The sequence below is a fragment of the Ictalurus furcatus genome, chromosome 14, assembly GCF_023375685.1.
Source record: "Ictalurus furcatus strain D&B chromosome 14, Billie_1.0, whole genome shotgun sequence".
In the NCBI taxonomy this organism is placed as follows: Eukaryota; Metazoa; Chordata; class Actinopteri; order Siluriformes; family Ictaluridae; genus Ictalurus; species Ictalurus furcatus.
In genome coordinates this window covers 23996419-24022554 of record NC_071268.1, presented here as the reverse complement: position 1 = coordinate 24022554, position 26136 = coordinate 23996419, and the positions used below count along the sequence as shown (strand labels likewise).

The window sequence follows — 26136 nt, the reverse complement described above, 5'->3', positions numbered from 1 at the left end:
TGAATATCGGAGTCCTAACCTAATAAGATCCATCCATCCATCCATCTTCTATACCACTTAATCCTTTTCAGGGTCACGGGGAAACCTGGAGCCTATCCCAGGGAGCATGGGGCACAAGGCGGGGTACACCCTGGACAGGGTGCCAGTCCATCGCAGGGCACAATCACATACACATTCACACACCCATTCATACACTACGGACACGCCAATTAACCTACCATGCATGTCTTTGGACTGGGGGAGGAAACCGGAGTACCCGGAGGAAACCCCCGCAGCACGGCGAGAACATGCGAACTCCGCACACACAGGGCCACGGTAGGAATCGAACCCCCGACCCTGGAGGTATGAGGCGAACGTGCTAACCACCCAATAAGATATGTGCCTCAAATTCCCAAACATGTTGTTAAAAACGGCAAATTTTAACAAAAGGGTAATCCATACATTTTCACAATAAGACAATATAAACATTTCCCTTCACATGTAGATAGTCAGAACCTTGCGAATGTCATAAATATGTTTTTTGTGTGTTTGGTTTTTTTTTTTTGCAAGAAAGCTTAGACAAACTGCTCCAATATACAGCATGTGAATTCCCCCTACCTGATATTACAAATAAAACATGGCAAACAACAACAACAACAACAACAACATATACATCACATATTTCTCGATATGTAAAACCCATTTATTTATCTTTAATGATGACACTATTATTATTGTGGACAAATATGATATATACATTTCGCTACAGTAGTAACTGTTCCTATAGTGCAAGTATTACTTCAGATCAATATATGTCAGAGAGCACATGATAACTGAGTAGGGATTGTTTGCATATTATATGAACAATCTGCACAGAAACCTCTGCTCTTCCAGCAGGCTGCGTTGCTATTTTAGACTAGAATCTAAAATTGTAAATGAACACACACGCCTCCTACAGCGAGCTACACGGCGGTAAGTGCAGTTCAGCTTACCGTCTGTGTTTCCAAGACGTTATCACAAGACAGAGATACATTTACAATTTAGATATGTTTAACGACTTATGCTGGATTTCATTAAATTAATTCATCTCTTTGTTTTTGGTCTAGACATAAACCTAACGAAAACGGCCAATCACAGGAGTTTGTAAGAAGAGGGCTGGTTATTAGTATAGAGTCGATGGATATGAAGTGTCCTATGGAAGAAGAGCGTAGTCGTAGACGAAATCTAATACTTCCACGTATTACCTTGCCATTTTATATATGATTTGAGTCCATAGTATGTTCATGTTCGTTAAAATAAAATGAAAAAAAGCAACAACAACAACAAAAAAAAACAGGCAACTGCCACTTTAAATTGTAAATATATGAAAACTTCCTCACAATTGCTCGCTGCTATTTATATATGAACTTATTCCAACAAGCACATGCCTGTTTATTCACTCATAGTTGAATCAGGTGACATATGTAGCCAGAGAAGGAGTGTGAAGTAGAATGATACCCCATTATTTATAGTCTTCTTTATAAACTGCATGCACTTCATGTATAAGCGAGAAGTATTTACTGTTTAAGTATAAACAGCTCGTGGTATATGATTCCAGACAGAGCTAGTGATTGCGGACGAGTTTTGGTCCTGTATACATTTAAAATAAAAAATAAAAAATCTAATTAACAATTAGATTGTGCTCTTGTCTGTATAGACTACAGTCTCTCTTCAACCCTGTTCTACTCTACTGTGCATTTCTTATGAACCCAACACGTTAAGTTAATAGTTGTTCTAGTGAATGTCGCTGTTGACGTCAATGCCGGAGAGAACCTAGCAGGCAATGCAAGCTGCTGTTCAAGCCCAGACCTGCAAGGGCAAAGGAAAAGTGTGAAAACTGCCTGAAAGTTTGCCAAATATATTACAAATAGAATTGAATTTTTATAAAGAAAGGTTACTCGTTTGTTGTAGCAATAGCAGCTACAACATTTAGGTCTAAGTATTCTTTTAACCTTACTCAAGGGTCTGAATTTCAGTCCAATTCTAGCACAATGAGAATCTTTACCCGTAAAGTGTGGTCCCAGGACCCCGAGCAGAACGCTGTCCCGTCTGGAGAGACGCGAAGGGTACTGACTCTGTTCTCGTGCCCGAACAAAATGGATACGCGGGTCCCCTTTAGGACGTCCCACACGTTGATGGTGTAGTCGTTGTAGCCGCCAAATAGCAGTCTGCCTGCAAGAGACAATGTAGAGTGCATCAACGCTAGATTGTAGGTTGTGTGAATGCGAGGGTGAGTCAAATGACAACACCTGCACCGAACATAATGGGGATATGTAGAAAAATCCTACACGTCTGTGAGACCTGTTTGGAATAATCAATGAAAAGCTTTTCATTTGACTTAATTTTGTGAGGTCACGGATGTAAAATTAGATCACATTTCCATATTATACTCTTTCTCTAGAAAAGGTTGCGTACGCTTCCAGTAAACATGCTGTTTAGTGCAAGGGTGTAAAAGGCAACACTTACCACTGAGAGAGAAGTCTACACTGGAAGCTCCAAATATGATGCTCTCTTTGGAATAAATGGCCACTTCTCTATCGGCCCTCAGGTCGTACAGACGGCACTGATGAAAACAAATCAGACTGATAAAGCTGCAAAAGCGTCCTAACAATCAGAATGATTGGTCCTCCTTAATGAATATTAAGACATTTGTTTGTTAAGTCGTGCAATTATTCTGCAATTTATATTCATTTGGAGCATTTTCTGGAGATAATAAGAGCAATGAGCTTCTTCCTGTAACGTCTAACAAGACTGAAAACTCTGTGAAAACTCCCACACGAGGTTAATAGTGTGATTAAGGTGTGTACATGTCTGTAACGCACGTCGATAATGCGACTAAAACGGGGATACTCCACACGTCTTAATTCCATTCGTGTTTACTTCGAGTATGACTTTCATCGGATTAAGGTCGTCAATAATCGCTGTTTACATGCTAGTTTCTTAATCAGAGTATCGTCTTAATCGGGTTCATATCGGATTATTGTTGTCCGTGTAAACGTACTGACTGTGCAGTTCTAATTTTGAGGTCTTCTTTGCCACTCTCTGAGTATGCTCATGCAGTTAGACTGTAATGGGGGAACAATAAAAGGAGAAAACTCACAGTCGCATCATCTGAGCCAGAGGCAAATGCGTCCCCACTCGGATAGTATCTATAGCAAAAAAAAGAAGAAAAAAAAGAAGAAAAAAAAAGCTTGCTTTCAGAATGTAGCAGCAGTGTGAATACTTTCCTTTACAAAAACAAAAACAAAAACAAAAACAAAATCAGACCAGTCTGTTAATCCTAACGAATAGCTCAAAATGGTGTGTGAGAAGGTGAACTCACCGCACACTGTTAATATCTGACTCGTGGGTCTCAAATGACTGGATGCACTGTCCGGAGCGCATGTCCCATACATTTGCCTTCTTATCACAGCCCTGAGATATTGTTAAGAAAATGAAAAAAAAAGAAGAAGAAGAAAAAAAAGGGGTCATTGCACAATCACAATAGTACTTCTGAGAGAGACCGAGCGAGAGCGAGAGCGCGAGAGAGAGAAAACAGTAAGAGTTCTGATGTGTTTCTGACCCCAGAGACAAAGGTGTTGCCGGTCTCAGATGGAGCGAGGTCCAGGCAAAGCACATCAGCTGCATGACCGTGGAAACTCTGGAGCAGCTGTCCACTTTCCACATCCCACAATGCACACGTTCCATCACCACTCGATGTCAGGATCTGAAATAAAGAGCCATCGCTATTACCTACATGTAGAAAACCAACTCACAACAAATGCGGATTTCAGTACGTCCTACGAGACGACATAGCGTCCTATCCGGCATGTTTAAGATGCCGATTTGATGCAGCCAGCTATAAGTATAGCGTCATTACCATAAGATCTACAGATCCATTTTCATTTAGAATTCAAAAAACAAAGAAAAAGACTAATATTGTGGACCTGCATGTCTGAGTTGGTGAAGCTGCAGGCAGACAAGTAATTGGTGTGCATTGCCACGGACTTCTTCTTCGCTGCCAGATTCTCGTTCTTATCCAGGGAGAGTGGGTACACAGAACACTTGTTGTCAAGACCACTGCGAAACACAAACAGCTCTCTTTTAGAAGGCTACACAACTTAAAACAAGGAGATATCTCAGCTACTTATCTTCACAATTATGACCCTGATGGAACTCTAACGCTTTAAAATAAATCTCTTTTTGTAACGTCTAAAATGACAACAATCAGGTCCTCACCCACACGCTACCGCACATCCAGATGGGGCATACGCACAGGCCATCACCCATGTACATGGCATGGTCACTGCATGCTCCTATGGGGGGGAAAACCCAAAAAAGTAATCAGCTAAACATCTGGGGCCGTACAATAATCTGTCCTAAATTACACTATAAGCTTTTTAATATTTTTAAAAACCTATATATATATATATATATATATATATATAAAGATTTATTATTATTGATGAGTCAATTGGTGTAATTCATATACCTTGTTGGTTGTAAATGCATCCCACACAATCACCTTTCCATCCTAGGGAACAAAAAGAGTACATAAAGTAGAGATATTCTGAAAGCATTAACAAAAGACAGTCATGTAATAGGTCTTCTTGTTTGCAGAAGTGATTGAAGGATCACGACAGCTCTCAACTTGCAGTCAGGCTACAGCAATTAGCCTGCTGATAATGACACTTCCTGTGGAGCAAGCCTCCTAAATGGCTTCCTGTGGGACCCTATAATGCACTACATAGCGTGTAGAAGCCATTCATTCATGCCATATGGGGAGTAAGGCATTGGAATAGGATTTATTATTGTACCTGGGACGAGCTCACAATTCTCCTCTTGTCTTTACACCAGTCCATGCAAAGCACTTTATTGCCGTGTCCTTTCAGGGTTCTCCTCGTCTTCATGACAAACTGGCCGAGAGACTCCACCTTCTCTGCCACCTGGTGCACTGGGGAAGGAAGCAGGTGTTTAATGGCCTATATTTTCCTCTTCTCTTAATAGAAATGAGCTTGAAAACCTGGTGCCTAAATATTATTAGGCTCTACACAGACTCAAACGTCACTAAGCACACTCATGACTAAGCTTAGGAAAATAATATTATGTATAAAGAGTGTACAGTAATATTCTGTGTGACCATAATGTTACAAGGCTTTAGATGATGGGTGGAACATTCCACCATTAGAGTACCAAAAGCAACTTGTTTTTTACAGGGTTGCTTGGTTGTTTGTTACAGAGTTACTTAGTTGTATGTTACAGGGTTACTTAATTGTTTGTTACAGGGTTGCTTAGTTGTATGTTACAGGGTTGCTTGATTGTCTGTTACAGGGTAGCTTGGTTGTTTGTTACAGGGTAGCTTGGTTGTTTGTTACAGGGTTAGTTAGTTGTATGTTACAGGGTTAGTTAGTTGTATGTTACAGGGTTACTTAGTTGTATGTTACAGGGTTGCTTAGTTGTATGTTACAGGGTAGCTTAGTTGTATGTTACAGGGTTGCTTGATTGTCTGTTACAGGGTTGCTTGATTGTCTGTTACAGGGTAGCTTAGTTGTATGTTACAGGGTTGCTTGATTGTCTGTTACAGGGTAGCTTGGTTGTCTGTTACAGGGTAGCTTGGTTGTCTGTTACAGGGTAGCTTGGTTGTTTGTTACAGGGTTGCTTGGTTGTTTGTTACAGGGTTAGTTAGTTGTATGTTACAGGGTAGCTTAGTTGTATGTTACAGGGTAGCTTAGTTGTATGTTACAGGGTTGCTTGACTGTCTGTTAGAGGGTTACTTAGTTGTTTGTTACAGGGTTAGTTAGTTGTATGTTACAGGATAGCTTAGTTGTATGTTACAGGGTTACTTAGTTGTATGTTACAGGGTTACTTAGTTGTATGTTACAGGATAGCTTAGTTGTATGTTACAGGGTTACTTAGTTGTATGTTACAGGGTTACTTAGTTGTTTGTTACAGGGTTACTTAGTTGTATGTTACAGGGTTACTTAGTTGTTTGTTACAGGGTTGCTTAGTTGTATACTTAGGACATACTTTTCACTTGGACATGCTGTTAGAAAGGGTCTTGACGATGAAACATCCTGTTTATCTTGCAACTTATTGTTTTTTTTTCCTCTTTCTTTAACACAGTAAACAGGTTTCAGTAACAGGGTTGGCTTAAATGTAGAATAATTATTAATTAAAATAAGTTAATAATGCAAAAGTATGTCTTCACCCTTAAATGACACATTCAGCCTCACAATTTGACTTTACGGGAAAAAAAAACTTTATGTTTTGTTTGTATTATTATATTTGGCATGCAGAATGATTGTCAACAAGTTAAGTGAAGACAAATCAGCCTGTTTGAGAGGTACACTAATGTTATTGGTATAAAAAAATCTACAGCACTGTGCAAAAATGCTGTAAAGCAAATATCACTGTATATATTTAAAACCAAATTATTTTGGTAATTTTATTTGGATTTTGTAATAGGGTTTGCCATTGCAGTTTATACAACTAAACATATATATATATATATATTTCTGTGCACGCATTATTTGACAATTTATGGTGGGACAAAAAAAGGTTCTCTATTGGCGGAATGTCGTCAAAGATGAACACATACAGTTCATAAACCTAAAACATCCCTGTTGAAAAAACCCCCCAAACAAACAAACAACAGAAACCATCACAGAAATTCTGATGGTTTCCACTACAAACCATCAGCTAACTATAAAAACCGTTCCCATTACTGGTCCTTAATGGTATCCACTTGGTAATGCAACAAATTACCAGTAGAGACCCAGAGACCCCATTACATTTTCCAATCCCCATTATAATCATTAAACTCCCCACAGCCACACTCCGAAATCTATTGCAAAAGCCTTCTCAGAAGAGTAGAGGTCATTAACACAGCAAAGAGTGAATCAACCTGGAACACGTGCCTTCAGCAAAGCACATATTTACGCGATGGTCCGGAATCCATGAACTTTTGCCAATACAATGTACATTTTGTTCATTTCTGAGCAATCAGCTGCTCAAACATGTTCCATATTGGTTCTTCATGGTATCCACGAGACATAACATGCCACCAATAGAAGGCAACAAATTACCAGTAGACACCCACAGGGACCATTACAGTTTCCATTATAACCATTTCAAATTCTATGAGAGATTCTATTGTTTTGTTTTGTTTTTCCAAGCACAACCCTCATTACTAATTATAATACTCCATATTGTACTAAACACTAGACTATAGAGAGTACAGTTACAGCCGCATATATACTGTGTGTGTGTGTGTGTGTGTGTATATATATATATATATATATATATATATATATATATATATATATATATATATATATATATACACACACATACACACACAATGCTATATAGTATTATAACATCTGCCATTATGTACAGTCTTAGAGGGGTTATTAGGTGTACATTGCTCACTGTACTGTAAAACAGGAGCTATAAATAACTCACAGCCTCATTATATTATGGCCTGTGAAAGGACGGTTTTCTTTCCATCGAAGCATTCTTTGTCACTAATTTTTTTATTTTAGAAAAACAAACAAACAAACAAACAAACAAACAGACAGACAGACAAAGGCGTGAACTGTTCCAGCTGTGTGATGTTTTCAGGCCCGCTTGTCTGCTCTATACTCACGCTCTACATCATGCAGCTTGGCCCGCTCGTCCTCCAGCTTCGTCTTCAGCGTCTCTGACTCGGATTTCAGCTTCGCTATGGTCTCACTCGGCTGCACTTCCTGGGCAGCCATCTTTTTTCACCGCCTGTATGAGATGCTTACCCGAGCAAAGCGCGTTATTCGTAGTATTCGCCTATTATTTAGTATTAGTTTCCGAACAGGATCGAGGGAGCCTTATGGACGGGATGGATGCTCGAGCGCGGATGCAGCTGATGTGACGTCACGGGAAGGATGCCCAGTTTCCAGTCTCCTGTGAGGCGCACGCGCTCGCCTTTTAACGCCCAGAATGAAATCAATAAACTACTCAGAGCACTCAAAGATGCTCACAAGCCATTATTCACCTGTATTGCTTTAGATTATAACTGTCGCAACAACGCCTTTCACACAGATTCTCAGATTATTTACTGAGACGTGATGAATATTTATGCGTTGCCATGGTGACAGGTAGGGAAAGGATTCAAGCAGTTTATTCCATACACTGTGCAAATTATTTTATTAGCCAAAAATTGGTTTATAAATAATGTAATACACTCAGTGTCTAACACGTGCATGTGGTTCGAAATGGTTCAAGTGAATGCATAATAATACATCATATAATAATAATACACGGCATAGTCAAAAGTATGTGGACACTGTAGCATTGCAATTTGTGAGAGGAGCAAACCTGTTCCCGCATGACAATGCACCCGTGCACAAAGCGCGCTTCGTGAAGACACGGTTTGCCAAGGACGGAATGGAAGAACGGGTGTGACTTGAACTCACTAATCAGTCTCTCCGGGATTTTGCGATCACAGAAAGCGAACACAAAATCGAGCAATATTCAGAGGAGCTCGCAATTTTTCAAAATGAGCTCAGATTTTCCACAGGTTCGGGCGCGTCGCGTTCGATTCACGCGAGTCGAACGCGGGTACAGCTAAAAGGTCTCGTTTACCGACAAACATCACCGTGAAAGAGCGTGCGGAACAATTCCGTGCAAATTTTTTGAAAAAAAAAAGTCACATGCACTTTTGGCCGCAACAACCACAAAAAAAAACAAACAAAAAAAAAAACCCAAAGAATGAATACAAATCTCCACAGTGACGCTCCAAAATCTAGTGGAAAGCCTTCCCAGAAGAATAGAGGTTATTATAAGAGTAAAAGGGGGAATTAATCTGGAATGGAATGTTCAACAAAGCACATATAGGTGTGATGGATAGGTGTCCACAAACTTTTGCCAACACAGTGTACATTTTGTTCATTTATGAGCAATCTGCTGGAAATGGTCCAGAGAAATACAATTACATAGATATAAAACACAAACATACTTCAAAGAGTCAGCAAAAAAAAAAAAAAAATCACATGTAACATTTTATGTCATATGGCACCGAGTCTAAAATAATGTGACAGACAAATAACCAACAATTTCATGTGTGAATTAAAAATAGTGATTAGTTCATAAAAAGCATGTTGATGGAAGGAAGGTCAATGCTGAAGAGTCAGTCCGAGGTCCGGGTCAGGGCTCATATGCGGGTGACAAAGCTCAGGTGGAGGCTGTTGGGCACCTGCAGGAGCTCCAGAGCTTGTGTGGTGTGACAGAACGGGAAAGTAACCTGGAAGCGATACTGTCCGTCCATCATCAACTGATTCGAGCCCTCACGTTCCTGTAGCAGCGCCTGTTACAAAACAGAAGCCCAACCGGAAAATGGACCAAACAGCCTAGTCACAATCAGTACTGATTACACCAATTCTACTTAATATGAAATAAATGAAAAATAATACTAAACTATCAACAATGACTGGAAAACGTGGTCACATGATCAATCAGAAGAGAACTTGCCTGAACTTTCCGCACAAAAGACGGCGCAACTCGCTTTTCAAAGTCGTCGATGGGAGTGTACGAGTTGAGGATCTTCACGATCTGAAAAGGCAGGAAGGAAAGTTGAGGAAGCATAAGCAGCAAATCAGTAGCCATGAGAATGGAGGATTGTGAGGATTGCTGTTGCACCTGAACCGGTGAGAGCTCGTGGCATCTTTGCTGGATCTCAGCTGCATCATCGTCAGTGGTTTTGTTCACCTGTAGGAGCCAGGCAGCCTGGGACAGCGGCCCCAGAGTCTCCATAACATTGTAGGCCTGAAGACCTTTATCCCTCAGCCACTCTTCCAAGTAACTGATATTACACCTGTTAGGGGTTGGCTTAAATATATATTAGTCTTTACTTGGCTTTTATAAAATAGTTTTTCCCTGATAAATGCAGTTTATGTCAATATGACATCTGAACACTATCCCAAAGAGGCACATAGTACTGGGTAAAAAGGTTTATTGCCCAAGAACTGGTACAGGATTATAGTGAAATAAAATCATTTTGAAAACTAATAATCTCCTTTTAAAGTTTGTCTGCTCAGTGTTTCACACGTTATAGTTTTAAATACCTCACTGCAACACACATGCCAAACGTCCGATTATTAATATTTTTGACTGTAGCCCTACGCAGTTATTATCTCCTTCCTGATCCCACTCACCTGATCTGCATGCCCTTGCGGCAGGAGCAGAGATCCTTGCGGAGGAGGATGCTGTTGAGCGAGGTGGCTCCAATCAGGTAGAAGAGCTGGCGGAAGGCTTGTCCCTGCAGCTGCTGATCCATGCCCTGCTGTGACATGCAGCTGTGGAAGTCGCTCAGCAGCTGCAGGATGGAGGAGATGCTGTAGCTCTGGCCCTCGCCCTCTCTGAGCCCGTCTCCCAGCATGCTGTTGGAGCGTTTACGGAAACCTGTAGGTTTCATACTTGAGATGCCCTGCAGACTCTCGTGCTCCAGCATCCCATGGACTGGAGTGAGAAAGACAGGCACCGCATCACACAAAAGAATGCATAATTGGACAGTACCGTTTATGCTTCGATTAATACCAGATTTGGCAGAGGACCTGCATTTATGTTGCTGAAAAAGATAAAACAGCACCTCCACAAATGTTAACTTTTAAACAAAACGAAAAGAAAAAGAAAAAGAAAGAAACAACCAGTAACATACCAATCATAGGGAATAGGGCATCCTCCATCACATTGATAAACTGGTGATGGATTTGAATGGCAAGATCGCTCAAGACCTGTCTGTGATCTGAAAGGTCAAAGTTCTGCAGGCAGTTCTTATTCTGCCGAGGTGTATTGTGCTTCATAAACTCCTATCGATAAGAGAATACGGTTTTAGCTTTCGAACCATGTTTCTAAGCGGACTTACAATAACAATTACACTCACTTCTTCTCCACTGTACTGTTTGAGGCAGTTGAGCAGGTAGTATGTGTTGGAGAGCCAGAAAGACAAAACCTCAAAGTTTTCCTGATGGTTCTGGAAACAGGAGGACAATCCGATATCATCATCACGTCCGTTACTACTTCTCCTGGTTTCATTACATTTTACAGGGTAACATAGTTCTGTCCTCCAGAATTATTGGCACGCTTCATACTGTACGAGAGATCACAAACGATCGTATAACTCAAAGAAACGATCTATTTATCTTTATGCTAACGGAATTCTCAATGGAACTCGATTATTGCTTCTAACTATTTGTCGTTTCCCTGGGTATAAATATGAGGTTGCACACATGGAAAATCCGTTACCAAATCAAGGAAGCAAAGAACACAATGAAGACCTGCAAAAGAAAAAGGTAAAAGGCTCAGTTTTTTAATCCCTAATGTAAACCTGTGGTCTGAATGAATCTACACAAACCTAAGAATACAAAGGAGGTTTGAAATGTTTTGTATGGAGGAGGGGATAATAATAATAATTCCTGTAAAAATGTCTCCAACCTTGTTAGACCTTACAGGAAGAGACTCTACTGTTAGCGCATGCGTCATAAAATATTAATTGCAGGGGTACTGACTGTTTTTTAATACACTGATGTTTAAAGTACTTCTGGAGGGCACTGTATACGCTAAAGAGCGATCAGGAGGTCTTACCGTGGTCACCTGTTTGATTCCTGTGATGATGGCACGCATGAGGGACTTGAGCTTTTCTCCATCATTGAGATAGTCAGCATGTCGAATGCACATAAAGAGCAGATGGGCCGCCAACCCAGGGATCATATTCACCACCACTCCCCTCGGCTTGAGCTCTGCAGACCACACATATTCGGTCTTCAAACCACAAAGGATCATCATTGTTTCTTCATTTTCTGTTTTTTATCTACAGCGCTATATAAAGGGGCAGGACACAGTAATGAAAACTTGTAACATTAGATCAGTACTAAGGAAATAATAAGGAATAGGGAAACTGTATGCCTCCAAAAATGGCTTTAATCATTCTTGGAATTCTGCCATACAAGTCCTGAATAATTTGTGGACCATTCTTCAAGAAGATTTTCTTTTCATCCCGCACTGTACTTAACAGTTCGCAGCAGACATTATGGGTCGAGGCTTCCCTTCGGCTTTCTCCAAACATAAATCCTACCAGATGTAGGAAATATGGTGAAAGCTGACGCAGACTATATTACATTTTTCCATTGCTCAGGGGTCTAGGTTTTGTACTACTTTTTGTGCCACTGATACAAATGGTTTCCAAATGCCAGCCTTGCCATGCATTCCAGCTTTGAGAAGCTCGTGACGTCGAGATGGGTAACAGAAATCCTCGTTCAAATCCGTGGTTATTTTTATGGCTGTAATTTGGGGAATTTAGCGACGATCATCTATCACTGTCGGGAACCACCGTTCCTCTTCTGCTGATTCTGTTTGTCCGTCTTGGACACTACTGCGACTTTTGATACTGTTCCCCTGAAAACATTTAATCATTTTCCGGTTATCGTGACTGATGTACCGGAGGTTCAGGCATCCATGATTCAGAACTCTTATTTGATGTATGTTGCTTTGAAATCTCACATATTCAACTGCTCGGACCTCCTTTATAACCAGCTAATACGTGCTGTCAATCGAATCAATCTAATATAACATGTATGATGATGAGTAGGTACATTTGACCTATATATAGACACAACGTGCAGAAGTGGAAGTTACCAAGTATTAATGTCCGCACAAGCCTGCCTTCATCGTCTTTCTTATACTCCAGCATGCCAAGGTATTCTTTCGGAACAGCTGGTCCGGCTTTCTCACTGGCTGTTGACAAAAGAGTTGGCGCATTATTCTAAATGTAAACCCAGGTCAGTAGATCACAGCCAGTCAGCTCTGCACCTTACCTTTCAGTGGTGCCTGAAGAGCTTTGATTTGGTCCTGCAGCCTCTTTATGGTTCGGTCTTTCGTATCTAATTGCTCTTCAAAGTCCTGTGAACAAAAGATATATCTAAATCCTAAGCTAACCGGTGACGAGATCAGTTGCACAAAGTTGTCAGGAATGCACAAACACACACACACCATGTTCTCAGCTGTAAGGCGTGACGTCTCCTGTCTGAGTTTGCTCTTGGCTTCGTTGTCTGTTTGCTGGAGTCTCTTAAGCTGCTCTACTGTCTCCTCTAGCTCCTCCAGCCTCTTCCCCATCTCCTCTCTTTCTCTCTCACTTTCTCTGTTCCTCTCCTCCAAAAGCCTGTGTGTAGAAATCCACACAGATAACATACTTGTATACACATAGTCAGTGATGTGTTTTTAAAAAAATGGAGGTATGGCAGTTACCTTCTTTGTGAGCTTTCCTCTTCAAGCTTACTGGATACCCTTGTATTATTTTCTGTCAGACAAATCGTTATAAAAAATGAACAGGTAATCATGACTGTAACGAAAGAGCGTTTTCCCTGTAAAGAGCTCACCAGTCATCTCGGTGCATTGTTTCTCTAGCTGTGCTTCCAGCTCCTGCTTGTGACGCTGTAGCTCTGTTACCTGCTGCTTCAGTTCAGGGATCGCCTACATAACACAGAAATGATCATCACAATCACGTTCCCAATAGTATTAATAGAATCGGTCATGCAAATGATGTTTGCCATAAGGTTAAGTCTCATTCTTCCATACTCCCCAAGGGTTTGGGCACGACTTCCTTTGCTCCAACACCTTCCAACCATCCGCCTCACCGTCCAACCATCCGCCTCGCCTTCCATCCCTTCACCTCACCTTCCAACCCTTCACCTCACCTTCCAACCCTTCACCTCACCTTCCAACCCTTCACCTCACCTTCCAACCATCCGCCTCAACTTCCAACCATCCATCTCACCTTCCAACCCTTCACCTCACCTTCCAACCATCCACCTCACCTTCCAACCATCCACCTCACCTTCCAACCCTTCACCTCACCTTCCAACCATCCGCCTCACCTTCCAACCCTTCACCTCACCTTCCAACCATCCGCCTCACCTTCCAACCCTTCACCTCACCTTCCAACCATCCGCCTCACCTTCCAACCATCCATCTCACCTTCCAACCCTTCACCTCGCCTTCCAACCATCCGCCTTACATCCCTTCACATTATCTTCCGACCATCCGCCTCGCCTTCCATCCCTTCACCTCACCTTCCAACTATCCATCTCACCTTCCAACCATCCGCCTCACCTTCCAACCATCCGCCTCACCTTCCAACCATCCGCCTCACCAGGTAGTGAGAATAAAGAACACCAACATACAGTACCATGTTTTCAGCAGTGAGCCGGGCCACCTCCTGTCCAATGCTTTGGTTGACATTGTTCTTCTCCTGAAAGAGGGCTTGTAGCTGCTGGTTCTCTCTACTCAGGTGATCATTTTTGAAAACCAGTGCCTCCAGCTTACTTTTGTAATCTTCCCTTTGCTCCCGTAAATGGGTCTCCACCAGCCTAACCCAGGAAGAGACACAGAGTATGAGCAAATAAAAACAAAACAAAGAAAAAAAATCTATGAACTTTCATTCAAGAATTCATTCATTCAGTAATTGCTTTATCCTGGTCAAGGTCACAGTGAATCTGGAGCCTTTCCCAGGAACATTGGGCATGAGGCAGGACACACACACATCCATTCACATCTAGGGGCAATTTAATGTGCCCAGTTCACTGACTGGCATGTTTTGGGGAGGTGGGAGAAAACTGGAGAACCTGGAGGAATCTCACACAGACAAAGGGGGAGACCATTTAAAACTCCACGCAGGCAGCAACCCGAGCTCAGGGTTGAACCGAGGACCCTGGAGTGGTGAGGTGGCAACACTAACCGCTGCACCTCCATGCTGCCATAATTGTGACCATACTGTTTATAGCACTACTTTTAACAGATCGTTATCTACCACATCTCTAGAGTATAACACCCGTCAGAATTTTGATGTTCCCCTCTACTGAGAAAGAACAGAAAACTTTTTGTGCAACTCATTTATAAGAATAGAATTATAAGAACTGTAAGGCGGCAGATCAATAAATATTTATGTGAAATATATTTTTGTAGAACAAATTATTTAGTCAATGGTCCTTTTAAAACATTGGACCTTTTTTCAGAAAGAAAAATCGGTGTGTTTCCATCATAGACAAGTATACACTACCGGTCAAAAGTTTGTGGACACTTGACTGAAACGTTTCTCCTTTTGATCTGAAGGTGCGTGATTAAATGTGTGAAATCAGTGTTGTAGACGAAAATATAATCGTGCCGACGTATTCATTTCTTTCATTAGAAAACTAACATTTTATTGACAAAAAAAATCTTCTTTTTTTTTTTTTTTTTTTTTTTTTTTTTTTAAACGGACGACTCTGAGTGAAATATTTCGGAAAGCAGCCGATAAGTGTCCAGAGTCGGTGTGAACTCCTCTAATACTGTTTAAAAAGCATCTCAGGGAAATTCCTCACGAAATCGGTCGAGAAAACGCCAAGAATACATTTCTGGAAATTCTAGACGAAAAGGGCGTTTATTTTGAAGATGATAAAATATTAAATTATTTTGATTTATTTTGCATTTTTTATCACAACATAATTCCCATAGTTCCATTTGTGTTACTCCAGAGTTTTGATGACATTATTATTATTCTAAAATGTGGGGGGAAAAATTAAAATAAATAATGAGCGTGTCTAAACTTTTGACCGGTAGTGTATATGAAAGTGCCTCAGTTTCACAAAACCTTATGGAAATGTTGATAATCTGAATTAATATTGTATTGCAAGTATTGTATAAAAAATAAACAAACAAACAAACAAAAAAACCCACATACATTCGATCATATTCTTAAGACGTTTAGATGTAGTTTGGAATTTGCGTTATAGAATTGTGAAGTTGAAATGTGTTGAAACTATTAGTGGTAATCGCAGGTGGAAAATACATCGTATACTTTTATATGTCTCAAACCTGGTGGCGTTCTGCAGCCTGATAAGTGCAAACGGTAGATCTCCCTCATCACCGGCAGCTTCTGTCGCCTCTTTTGTCAACCTGTAATAAAGCTAACTATCACTGTATGAGCATGCAGAGGAACTTTCCTTTATGTTTGAATTGTTCTGAGTCGCATTAGAGGAAAGTAAAAACTCATGGACTCGACTCCAGTCCTTAAAGTCCTACTGACCTGCAGAGTTTCAAGTTTGCTTTATTTTCAAAATACACTTGCTTTAGATCACACGCTAATGAACAAGGCCTCCTCCATAAGACGGATCAGGTGTATTAGCAGTAGGGAAAACTTGAAACTCTGCAGGGCTTTCCATATTTTTGCCTTATTTACAGTTTATGTTTTGCAGACAGGCATGTCAATCTGAATCCTCAAAAAGAAAGAGGGGAAAAAAAAAAAGTTGATCAGGACCTGAGAATGATCTCCTCGTCTTTTGTCTCACCCAGAAGCTGTCTGGTAATAATATTCATTTTCGCTGAGGGAAAAAAAAAAAAAACAACAACAACAAAAGTCCAGTCTGTAGTAAATGGACTTTGAGACAGTTTTTCTTATGTTGATTCTATACTCCAGCACATACTTTATATTTATCTGAACTCTATAAGGTACAAATGCAGCATGATTACTTGAGGTTGAGATTATTGAGTAAAACATATAGGAACCTACTTCTACTCATACTATACCCAGGGACTGTATATATCAGACAGTACCTCTGGTCTGCTCAGCTTGCTCCTTCATCTTTCTGTCTGCTTCGATTCTTTCATTCTGGAGGCTGTTGATCTCTTTATGTAACTCTGGTATCACCTACACAGATAAGAATATATAGCCACACCAGATTAAGAAAACATTTTCCTGATAATGACGAAACGTACAGACTTCTTCTGCTCGTCAGTGACAGAATCTACCTTGACATGTTTGGTGAGCTGGCCAAGCTGTTCCTGGAGCTCTTTGTTGATCTGTGTGTCCTCCTCGGCCTGAGCCCGTAGCTGGATTTTGTCTTCCCTCAGCCTGAGATTCTCCTCCTTCAGCGCTGCAATCTCTTTATCCAGGTCCTCCTTCTGCAGCTCACTGCTGTGTTCTGCGACTCTGGCAATCGAGAGCGGAAAAAAAAAAAAAAAAAAACAACAAACACCAGCTTTTCTCAGTATCTAGTAAGAATTGAAGGAAAAGTGGCATAATGTAGCTCGGAAATGTTTTGTAAATGTGCTCGTTTTTACTTTCGCAGCCTCTCTTCTCTCTCTAGGTCCTGTATGAGCTTTTTCTTCAGTTCTTCAAAATTGTCTGATGGAAAAGAAAGATAATAGTTCAGTGACCCATTTCGGTTACTGAGTTTTAAGTGAAATGTGGCTATTATGATGAATTATAGTAGGTCTAAATTGGACTACCTGTCATTTGTTCTATGGAATCTTTGAGTTTCGCCTGGAGAGCCTGATTCTCCAGCTTGACTTGATCCCTTTCGCTCTGAAGCTGAGCGATCGTCTTGTGGAGTAAAATATATGGTTACTATGTGGGAAAAACTTATCACATGTACTGAATTATGTATCTTTGGTGTATTTAAAGAATGCATATTCTGAATTATGCACAATGCATATAATTAAAGACTGTTTCGTTGACAGCCATCCAAATATTTGGTGACTTGCGTAATCTGTAGCGGTCATGTCACAATGTCCTACCTGATTGGTTTCCTCTTTTCTCTTCTTCTCTCTCTCTTCTACAGATAGCCTCTCATTGGCTGCTTTGCTAAGCTCCACCTCCAGGGACTGCATCCTGTCCAATCCCTGAGCATGAGCATTGGCCAGACTGGTCAGCCTTTCCATCAGACCACGGTTCTCTTTATTCTGAAGAGATCAGCCACGAAAAAATAAATAAATAAATAAATAAATAAAAATCAGCAGCAGTATAATATAATCTACAATATTATGTGTATGTATTATGTAGATAAATCTAGGACGTAACTGCAGTGTATATTTAAGTAATAAATCGTACAATTTTATTAAGAAAAAAACCATAACTTGTCTGAACATAAATAATAATTACAGACTAATCACAGGTTTATACAAATTTAGTTGTTTGTTTTTTTTAAACAGCATACAGGGCCAGAAATAAATGACAGTAATATTTCGCGTGCACAATTTTGCAAATTCAGTTTCTAATACTCACCTGTTCCTCCAATTTCTTACGCAGCTGCTGGACTCTGTACGAGAGCTGCACGTTTATCACGAGTCGGCGCATGGTCTGGAAGCGGCGACGCACCAGCCAGGCCCGAGCGTACTTCTGCAGGACCAGAGCTTTATGCTCCTCCACCATCTACATGAATGATGAACACATACACACCCAAACTTTAACATGGGAGATTTCAGAGCTGTTAGAAATTTTTATTCAAATTAAAGACCTTTATGAGAAACCTTTTTGTAGCACTTGCGGGCAATCCATCCCCTGGTATATGCCTGAATAGTGACTGTAGCCACCAGGACAAGCTGGTAAATCCGGCGCACAAGATAGCCACGACAGTGCCTCTGGATGACCACAGCTGCCCAGCCCTGCTTCAGAGCTGCTGCTGTAACCATGCGCCTAGAACAAACACACATCACACCTGCTGGCCAACGGAACATACATTTAAGTGCTGGTGTTGTCTGAAATTTGCTGTAGCAGAAACGAACTGCTATTCCACTTGTTTCAGTTTTGCATCTAAAATACACTACCGCTCAAAAGTTTGTGGACACTCGACTGAAATGTTTCTCATGATCTTAAAAAGCTTTTGATCTGAAGGTGTGTGATTAAATGTATGAAATCGGTGTTGTAGACAAAAAAATATTTGTGCCGACATATTCATTCCTTTCATTACAAAACTAACATTTTATTTACCAAAAATATATACATATATATATATTTTTTAAACGGACGACTCGGAGTGAAATGTTACGAAAAGCAGCCGATAAGAGTCCAGCGTCGGTGTGAACTCCTTTAATACTGTTTACAAAGCATCTCAGGGGAAATTCCTCAAGACATCTGTTGAGAAAACGCCAAGAATACATTTCTGGAAATTCTAGACAAAAAGGGCGTCTACTTTGAAGATGCTAAAATACTAAATTATTTTGATTTACTTAGGATTTTTTTATCACAACATAATTCCCATAGTTCCATTTGTGTTACTCCAGAGTTTTGATGACTTTATTATTATTCTAAAATGGGAGGAAAAAAAAAAATAAATACAGAATGAGCATGTCTAAACTTTTGACCGGTAGTGTAAACCAAAGGTACTTAATATAATGTGGATCTCTTAAACTGAAAAGTCATGTTACTGAATCCAGAATCCAGAGATTTGCTTCTTCAGTAAGAGGTTTGACTGGATCGCTCACCTGATCTGCCTCTTGCCACGGACGTACTGCTGGATGATGATGGCGGCTTCTCTCATGTGCAGATACCTGCGTCTCTGAGTCCAGCCTCTCACATGCTTCTGGATGGTCACGCATGCAGTGCGCAGATAATCCAAACGCAGCTTCTCCAGATACGCCACCTGGCCCGCTCGGAAGAAGATTTTGGTCCGTCCGAACTTATACTGATTAGAGTCCTGTTGCGATTAAAACCTCACTGTCAGATATATTCACTTGATATGTTCCTGCTGTGACCTAACACCATAAAAATCTGTTAACGATGTGAAATACCTGCAAAAATTCTGTATTTATTTATTTATTTATTTATTTATTTATATGTTGGGGAATATTATTAGGGCTCACAATGTCTCTTTTCATTTATATGCTGATGATACCCAGTTGTACATTCCTTTGAAAGCTGGTGACTCCATTCAGCCATTGTTTGACTGTCTGGATGGCATTAAAAAATGGTTGACAAATAATTTCCTCCGACTTAATGAAGACAAAACTGAAATAATTGTTTTTGGCCCCCTGAGATTGAGAGATGGTCTCATTAACGAGCTCCATAAACACTTTCCCTCAATTTCTTCCCAGGTTCGGAACCTTGGCTTCATTCTGGACTCAGAATTATGCTTAACCAGGCGGATAAATTTGGTCGTTAAGACTAGTTTTTATCAACTACGGATTATTTCAAAACTCAAAACATTTTTGTCTTTCCAGGATTTGGAGGTGGTTATTCATGCTTTTATTACTTCTCGCTTAGATTACTGTAATTCATTATACTTGGGTCTTCCTCAGTCTTCTCTGGCTCGTCTGCAGATGGTTCAGAATGCAGCTGCAAGGCTGCTGACCAGGGCAAAGAAGTTTGATCGTGTCAACCCCAATTTTAGCATCGCTTCACTGGCTCCCAGTCCGTTTTAGGATTCAGTTTAAGGTTCTGATGTTTGTTTTTAAAACTCTTAATAATCAAGCTCCTTCCTATCTCGAGGATCTTCTTAATCCACATTCATCAAACAGATGTCTAAGATCTTCTGATAGGTTTCTTTTGCATGTCCCTCGTTCCCGGTTAAAAACAAAGGGGGATAGAGCTTTTGCTGTTGCTGCCCCCCATCTATGGAATCAACTGCCACTGGACATCCGCCTTGCACCTTCTATTACTACTTTTAAAAATAGGCTTAAAACATATCTCTTCTGCCAGGCTTTTTGATCAAATTTTTAATTGTTTAAACAAATTTTTTATTGATTTTTTTCTATTGTCTGCTTTTATTTGGTCTAATTCTGTTTCTGTTTTACTTTCTGTACTCTGTTCAGCACTTTGGTCAGCGTTGCTGTGTGAAACATGCTCTACAAATAAATTTTACTTACTTACTTACTATTTATTTAGGGCTGTATTCAGAGATGAGTTACACATGTCTGGTGAGGAGTTAGTACAAAAACTCGGCACATCGATATCCAGATACAACTATGGACTTAAGACTACTCGGACTGTAGTGCCGGATTCGCACACGCAAGATTATGTGTTCTGTGCGATTCTGACCTTGGACTGAAACCCATTTTTCTTGTGTGATATCAGCTCAAGTGAGCTTCAGTATGAAGTCCAGTGCCCCTGTCTGACTGTCTGATGTGACCACAATAGGTCATGCTGAAATGTACTGCCTGTTTTGGGTAATAATTGCACTCAAAAACTATGTAATGCCATCTGAGGCCGATAATAAATAAATAATAAATAATAATAAATAAATAATAAACGCAACACTATTATTTAATCTCTTTAAAGTCTGTTAAAAGTTTGTTTGGGCTTGGATGATATGTCGGAGGAGGCAGTGTCTTAACCCGGAGAGCACTGCCAATTTTACTCTCTAGACTCCCGGTCACGGAATAGCTGTGGCATGACCAGGATTCGAGCTCAAGATCTCCTGACCATGTATTAGAACAAAATGTGATTTGGATCTTCAGTTCGCATTTTCTATCCCCCCCGATCTTTTATTATTTTTCCAGGTATAAAAGAAAGTGCTTGCGTTTAAAGGTGTTGGTCTGGACACTGCTGAAAACTGTGACTCGGACACGTCTACTCAAGAAAAAACAGCAACCAAACTGCACGACTGATATCATTTGAACAGGCCTCACAGTAAATCTCCTTAAGCATGTGCATAACCCGCCTCTGAGAATGCGTAACTTTCCCTGTGTATATATTTAGACTTAAGTCACCAATTCTGAACATGAATCTGAATATTAATGTTGGCTGACTGCATTTGAGTTTGAACAGGACGGTAGGCTATCATTCTCCGACTCGGTTCCTCAAAAAATCTTAACAAATACACAAATAAAAAATTTAAACCGGAATGCTTCTGGATATGAAGTTGATAGTTGATATGAAGGGTGAGTAATAAAAAATTTTTAAAAAACAGAGGTGGCTTCTTACAGGAATAAGCCTCTGCAACACTGTTCTACATGTTTGCTTCTTCTCCTCCAATCGGAGCTCGGCCTGGCTCATCAGAATACTGTAACGGCTGTAGAACTCGATGTAGGTCCACCTGCAATACAACAAGTTCAAATTCCCAGAAGTGCACACTTGAGGAATAAGTATCAGATCACTCTGGGATTGGACAGAGTCCCTGAGCACTAAGCTTTGCAAAAGTCTTGAGCCTTTGAGGCTACCATGAATAAATTTGAAAAAAGGTGAAGTATTGCCACAGGGACTGATGCTTTTACCTAGATGGGTAGCTCTGAGCACTAATTCGAACAGTCTCTAGTACTCCACAGGCCCGCAGCTGCTGCACCACACGCTTTGAGTCATATCTGTGGACACATGAAACATCAGAAACGTGAAACAAGGACGAAATAAAAGTATAATGTTTCATATCAGCTGGAATTACTCACTCAAATGGCAGCTTCTCCTCGTTAGGTTTAATGCAGCGGACGTAGTGCGGCGTAGTAGCATTAAGAGTTTCCATTAACAGATACAATGAACTCCGAAACTGAAACGAGAGAGAGAGTCGAAAGACTCGATTGAACACACCGATGCACTCCCTTGTGGGTTTGACAGACTTATATATTTGCTCACGATAAACAGATGTTCGCTTTTATAGACACCGACAGCAATGTTGACCCGTTTGATTGTGCACCTTATCTCCTACAGTGGTTCTAAGTTGCTTATTGGCCGGTTTGACTCCAGGTCGTGCTGCTTTCACTTTGGCACGATTCGCGGGATGCACGGAATTTGGTTCCTTTTCATGAAAGAAATCTGCCAAGAGAGGAAACTGACAGCAAAATGGTTTCAAACATCTTCAGCCGCATAAATCTGAGACAGTTCAAAAGCAAAAGACATAATCGGTCCCTTTTACTAATCTCTGCAGTCAGACGATTCTCCATTTTCCCAGTTTTTACGTTCGATTTGACGCGTTTGGTTTCCCGCGTATGCATTTAACTCTTAAGATTTCGAGTTTTACAGCTAGAATGAGCCATACACCTTCACACTGCTATCGACTCGGTCTAGATCGAATGCGTCTGTAGAAATGCCAAGGAATGATTCAAGAAGGAAACTGTACCTTAAAAAATAACCAAAAAAATACGAGAAAACACTGATATTAAAAAAAATGAGTAAGATTCATCTGAATGCAAAGCTCAGTAAAGGAATTTTAAGTAGCAAAGTATCTTTAAATTAGTATTTGTATGGTTAATACAGTATATATTTTTATATTACATTATTAAAATGATACTTGCTTGAGGTTCTTGGTACAAAAAGTTGCTCTTTTAAACATTGAAATTATTTCTAGATATAAATACATACATTAGTGTGGGGCAAGTAACCTTTGTTTGTACCTTGCTGGCTCTCATTACGTCCAGCATTTCTTCATAGAGGGTATCTCTATTCTTCTCCAAGAAACCTTTACACTGATATTCTACCTAGGAATTGAAAAGTGGCTTTAATAGCACCTGTATCAGCTCATTCATCTGACAGAAAAAAATGTCGCACCTTTAGTATCAGCAAAACAGAGAACGGGCACAGTAGGTCTTCTCACCCGGTCTGCAAAGTGATGGATCACAAACGCCTCGTTGGATAGACGAGGTTTCTCAAACATAGGCTTTGAGCTCAGAAAATTGTAGAGCTTCTGCAGCCAGTTCTCATCAGTACCCTGAGGAAACTGCAGAGCAAAAAGAACACTGAAGTAGAGACAATACCGAATAAAAAGACAAATTTGTACTGTATAAAAACTATTTTTTTATATATATATATATATATATATATATATATATATATATATATATATATATATATATATATATATATATAGATTTCCTCACCAGACACTCCTCATCCAGCAAGTCCAGGATGCCCATTTTGGCTTCGATAAGATCAATGACTGGTTGGTTGTCATAGAAATCAATCAGCGTCCAGGGGATGTCCTCCTTCATGTACTCCTCTTGCTCTAGTTTAAACACGTGCTAAGAGGAAGCAACCAGACAGGAAGGAAAAGAGTTGGGTCAGTCCAATCCCTAATTCAGTGAACAATCTGCTAGAAAGAGAAACTCCACGGAAAAAAGTAGAGACCATACCAAGTTGAACTGTTGTTGGAGTTTCTCATTGGCGTAGTTGATGCAAAACTGTTCGAAGCTATTCACATCGAAGGTTTCAAATCTGCCCAGAGACAAAGCAAAATCAGAAAAGGGTCCATGTCACACATCTTGAATTCTGTACGCTTTGAGAGTAGAGTAGGGTTTAGTACGTAATTGAGATCTTCAAAAGTGTTTCTAATTTATAAAAACCAATACAGACAGTAAAAAAAAAATAATTAAAAAAAGCTTTATCTTGCCCATAGATATCCAGAACTCCAATAAACGAGTGCTGATTTCCAGGCACACGCAGGGCCTGGTTAATCCTGTGGATGATGCAGTCAAAGAGATAAGCGTAAAGATGCTTGGCCAGTGCATCTCGGGCATTTATGGCACGTTCCCTTGGCTGCGGTTTGATCACGGTCTCAGAAGCCAGGACAATACGCCGATGACATAACCAGCGACACATATCTTCTTCTCTGACTTCAAGCAGATCACAGAACACAGCCAGGTGAGAGTCAGTAGACTAGAAAAAAAGAAAAAAAAAAGAGAGAGAACATTACTGCCACTTCTGTGGTGAATATCCAGACTGGAGGAATGAATTGTGCCTCCTGTCCTTCCATCTTTAGATAGGCTACGTTCACTGTAGTTGAAAGAGTCCTAAGTTAAGTTATAAGCTAAGCCACAAGTTAAATGTTCCTTACGCTGACGGATGACTGGTCTGAGCCGACCGCTTTGATCACCACATTGCCCAAGTGCAAAATCCCTGCCATCATCTTGAACACATCACTCTGAAAGTCATCCTTTAGTCCTACAGGGAAAAACAGAACAGCACTATGCTATGCAATACACGTGCAACACATCATTAATCATTAACTCTTTTTTTTTTTTTAACCAGAGGACAAAAAATGGAGTTTCCACCTGCTTTGGTGGTGCCCGTGCTCAGCACTGAATTTACTTGTGATATCACACTCCACAGTACTGGTGGCTCATATGAAAGTACAATTTTATTGTGGCAGTTGTATACAGTGTTTTACAATGAAAAAAGCTTGAGTTGTGCTGTCCGTTTTATCTCTGTACCAATGTTATTGTGGAGAGGTGTGAATTGAGTCACGGTACTCTACACACAGAAACCCAACAGTGCCCTGACTAATCTCATAACAGACTTGCGCTGATGAAATAATTCACTTGTTTATACTGATTGTAACTAATAAGCCGAGTTTCTATTCCGTCGGTGCCAGTGTACTGGAAGAAAGGGTTAAAGAAACATAAGATATGAAGTCATGCTGCGGGACAGACGAAAGTGTACAGCTCCTACCCAGCAGGGTGAAAGTGCGGCAGGTTTCAGCCATATCAGCACGATCATCCACTCCTTGGATCTCCATCTCCCCTCCCATGCAGGTGTAGTTAAACTTGTCTGCACCCACTTGCATTTTAACAATGAAAAAATATTTTCCATGAGCATCATCTATATATAACAATATCGCTTCTTTAAATGCATATGTACTGTTGCAATGAGATACCCGTTAGGTGAAGATAAACGTAAACAGCATACACACTCACACAGTCTCAAGCTCTTAAATTGTGGTTGGTCTGCACAAGCACACATCTGATAGAAGATGTGATAGTTTCTTTCATTCTCTGACTGGAGGCAGAACAGAAAAAAAAAAATAGCTAATAAGAAATACTCAGTATGACCATTCAGTGTAATTCAAATAAACATATATAAAACATCATGTATCAACATAACATATGGCTGGTGGTGATATTAAATGGGAGGCTAAAATCTAAAACCCTTCAATAGCTATCAGAAATGAACAATGCATTATATATCATGAGGTCTCATTGATGGTGTAATAAGAATGATGCACAGATAGGTAGCTACAATTATGATTTCTTTTTAAGTGTTTTAGATGCGTAATCCTCGACTGGGTTCATGTTGTGTTTCCTCCGACTTCCAAATATAGTAAATAGAAATGCTGTAACACTTTTTTTTTTCCTCCAGATAATAAACACTAACCTGGTGCTGGTGGATCAGTGGTTAAGGGATTGGCCTACTAATCAGAAGATTGATCAGTTCAAAAACCCAGCATTACCAAGCTACCACTACTGGGCCCTTGAGCAAGGCCCTTAAATCTCAATTGCACAGTTGTATTAATGAGATTACATGAGATACATCACTTCTCTAAGTTGCTCTGGATAAGGGGATTGACCAAATTTTGTAAACGTAAACTACTTTGCTTGGGCAATGCGTGTTTATTCCATCTACTTTTACTTCCTTCATAACAATTTGTACATCTCTCT

At 40.2% G+C, this 26136-nt stretch overlaps 2 protein-coding genes across 3 annotated transcripts in view; both read right to left on the bottom strand.

Annotated features, from left to right (window-relative positions):
• Nucleotides 1–1149: 1149 nt before the first annotated feature.
• gnb5a (guanine nucleotide binding protein (G protein), beta 5a) lies at nt 1150–7863 on the bottom strand. Of its 2 annotated transcripts, XM_053642430.1 has the most exons (11): nt 7646–7863; nt 4815–4951; nt 4490–4531; nt 4237–4313; nt 3945–4077; nt 3581–3724; nt 3341–3432; nt 3119–3167; nt 2485–2581; nt 2024–2190; nt 1150–1827 (listed from the first exon to the last, which is right to left on the bottom strand). In XM_053642430.1, the coding sequence occupies exons 1-11, from the start codon at nt 7755–7757 to the stop codon at nt 1816–1818; spliced, it is 1062 nt and encodes a 353-aa protein (XP_053498405.1). In that variant the 5' UTR covers nt 7758–7863; the 3' UTR covers nt 1150–1815. The 2 variants fall into 2 exon arrangements, with proteins under 2 accessions (XP_053498405.1, XP_053498404.1); XM_053642429.1 differs by having other exon boundaries at nt 1801–2190.
• A 21-nt stretch (nt 7864–7884) lies between these two features.
• The window catches only part of myo5c (myosin VC), a 29036-nt gene continuing 10784 nt past the window's right edge, over nt 7885–26136 (bottom strand). The window contains exons 7-41 of the mRNA XM_053642425.1: nt 25396–25477; nt 25151–25258; nt 24537–24643; nt 24093–24358; nt 23836–23917; nt 23584–23724; nt 23301–23423; nt 23101–23184; nt 22404–22538; nt 22159–22256; nt 21991–22077; nt 21701–21812; nt 19264–19475; nt 18310–18475; nt 18065–18211; nt 17578–17742; nt 17290–17383; nt 17122–17185; nt 16810–16990; nt 16615–16708; nt 16319–16382; nt 15877–15957; nt 14213–14393; nt 13404–13497; nt 13273–13324; nt 13018–13186; nt 12843–12927; nt 12664–12762; nt 11614–11768; nt 10913–11002; nt 10688–10838; nt 10185–10488; nt 9670–9844; nt 9502–9582; nt 7885–9337 (exon numbers count right to left, since the gene is read on the bottom strand). Of these exons, the coding sequence (XP_053498400.1) occupies nt 9185–9337; nt 9502–9582; nt 9670–9844; nt 10185–10488; nt 10688–10838; nt 10913–11002; nt 11614–11768; nt 12664–12762; nt 12843–12927; nt 13018–13186; nt 13273–13324; nt 13404–13497; nt 14213–14393; nt 15877–15957; nt 16319–16382; nt 16615–16708; nt 16810–16990; nt 17122–17185; nt 17290–17383; nt 17578–17742; nt 18065–18211; nt 18310–18475; nt 19264–19475; nt 21701–21812; nt 21991–22077; nt 22159–22256; nt 22404–22538; nt 23101–23184; nt 23301–23423; nt 23584–23724; nt 23836–23917; nt 24093–24358; nt 24537–24643; nt 25151–25258; nt 25396–25477 (4482 nt within the window). The 3' untranslated portion in view covers nt 7885–9184. The remainder of the gene's footprint in view (nt 9338–9501; nt 9583–9669; nt 9845–10184; nt 10489–10687; nt 10839–10912; nt 11003–11613; nt 11769–12663; nt 12763–12842; nt 12928–13017; nt 13187–13272; nt 13325–13403; nt 13498–14212; nt 14394–15876; nt 15958–16318; nt 16383–16614; nt 16709–16809; nt 16991–17121; nt 17186–17289; nt 17384–17577; nt 17743–18064; nt 18212–18309; nt 18476–19263; nt 19476–21700; nt 21813–21990; nt 22078–22158; nt 22257–22403; nt 22539–23100; nt 23185–23300; nt 23424–23583; nt 23725–23835; nt 23918–24092; nt 24359–24536; nt 24644–25150; nt 25259–25395; nt 25478–26136) is intronic.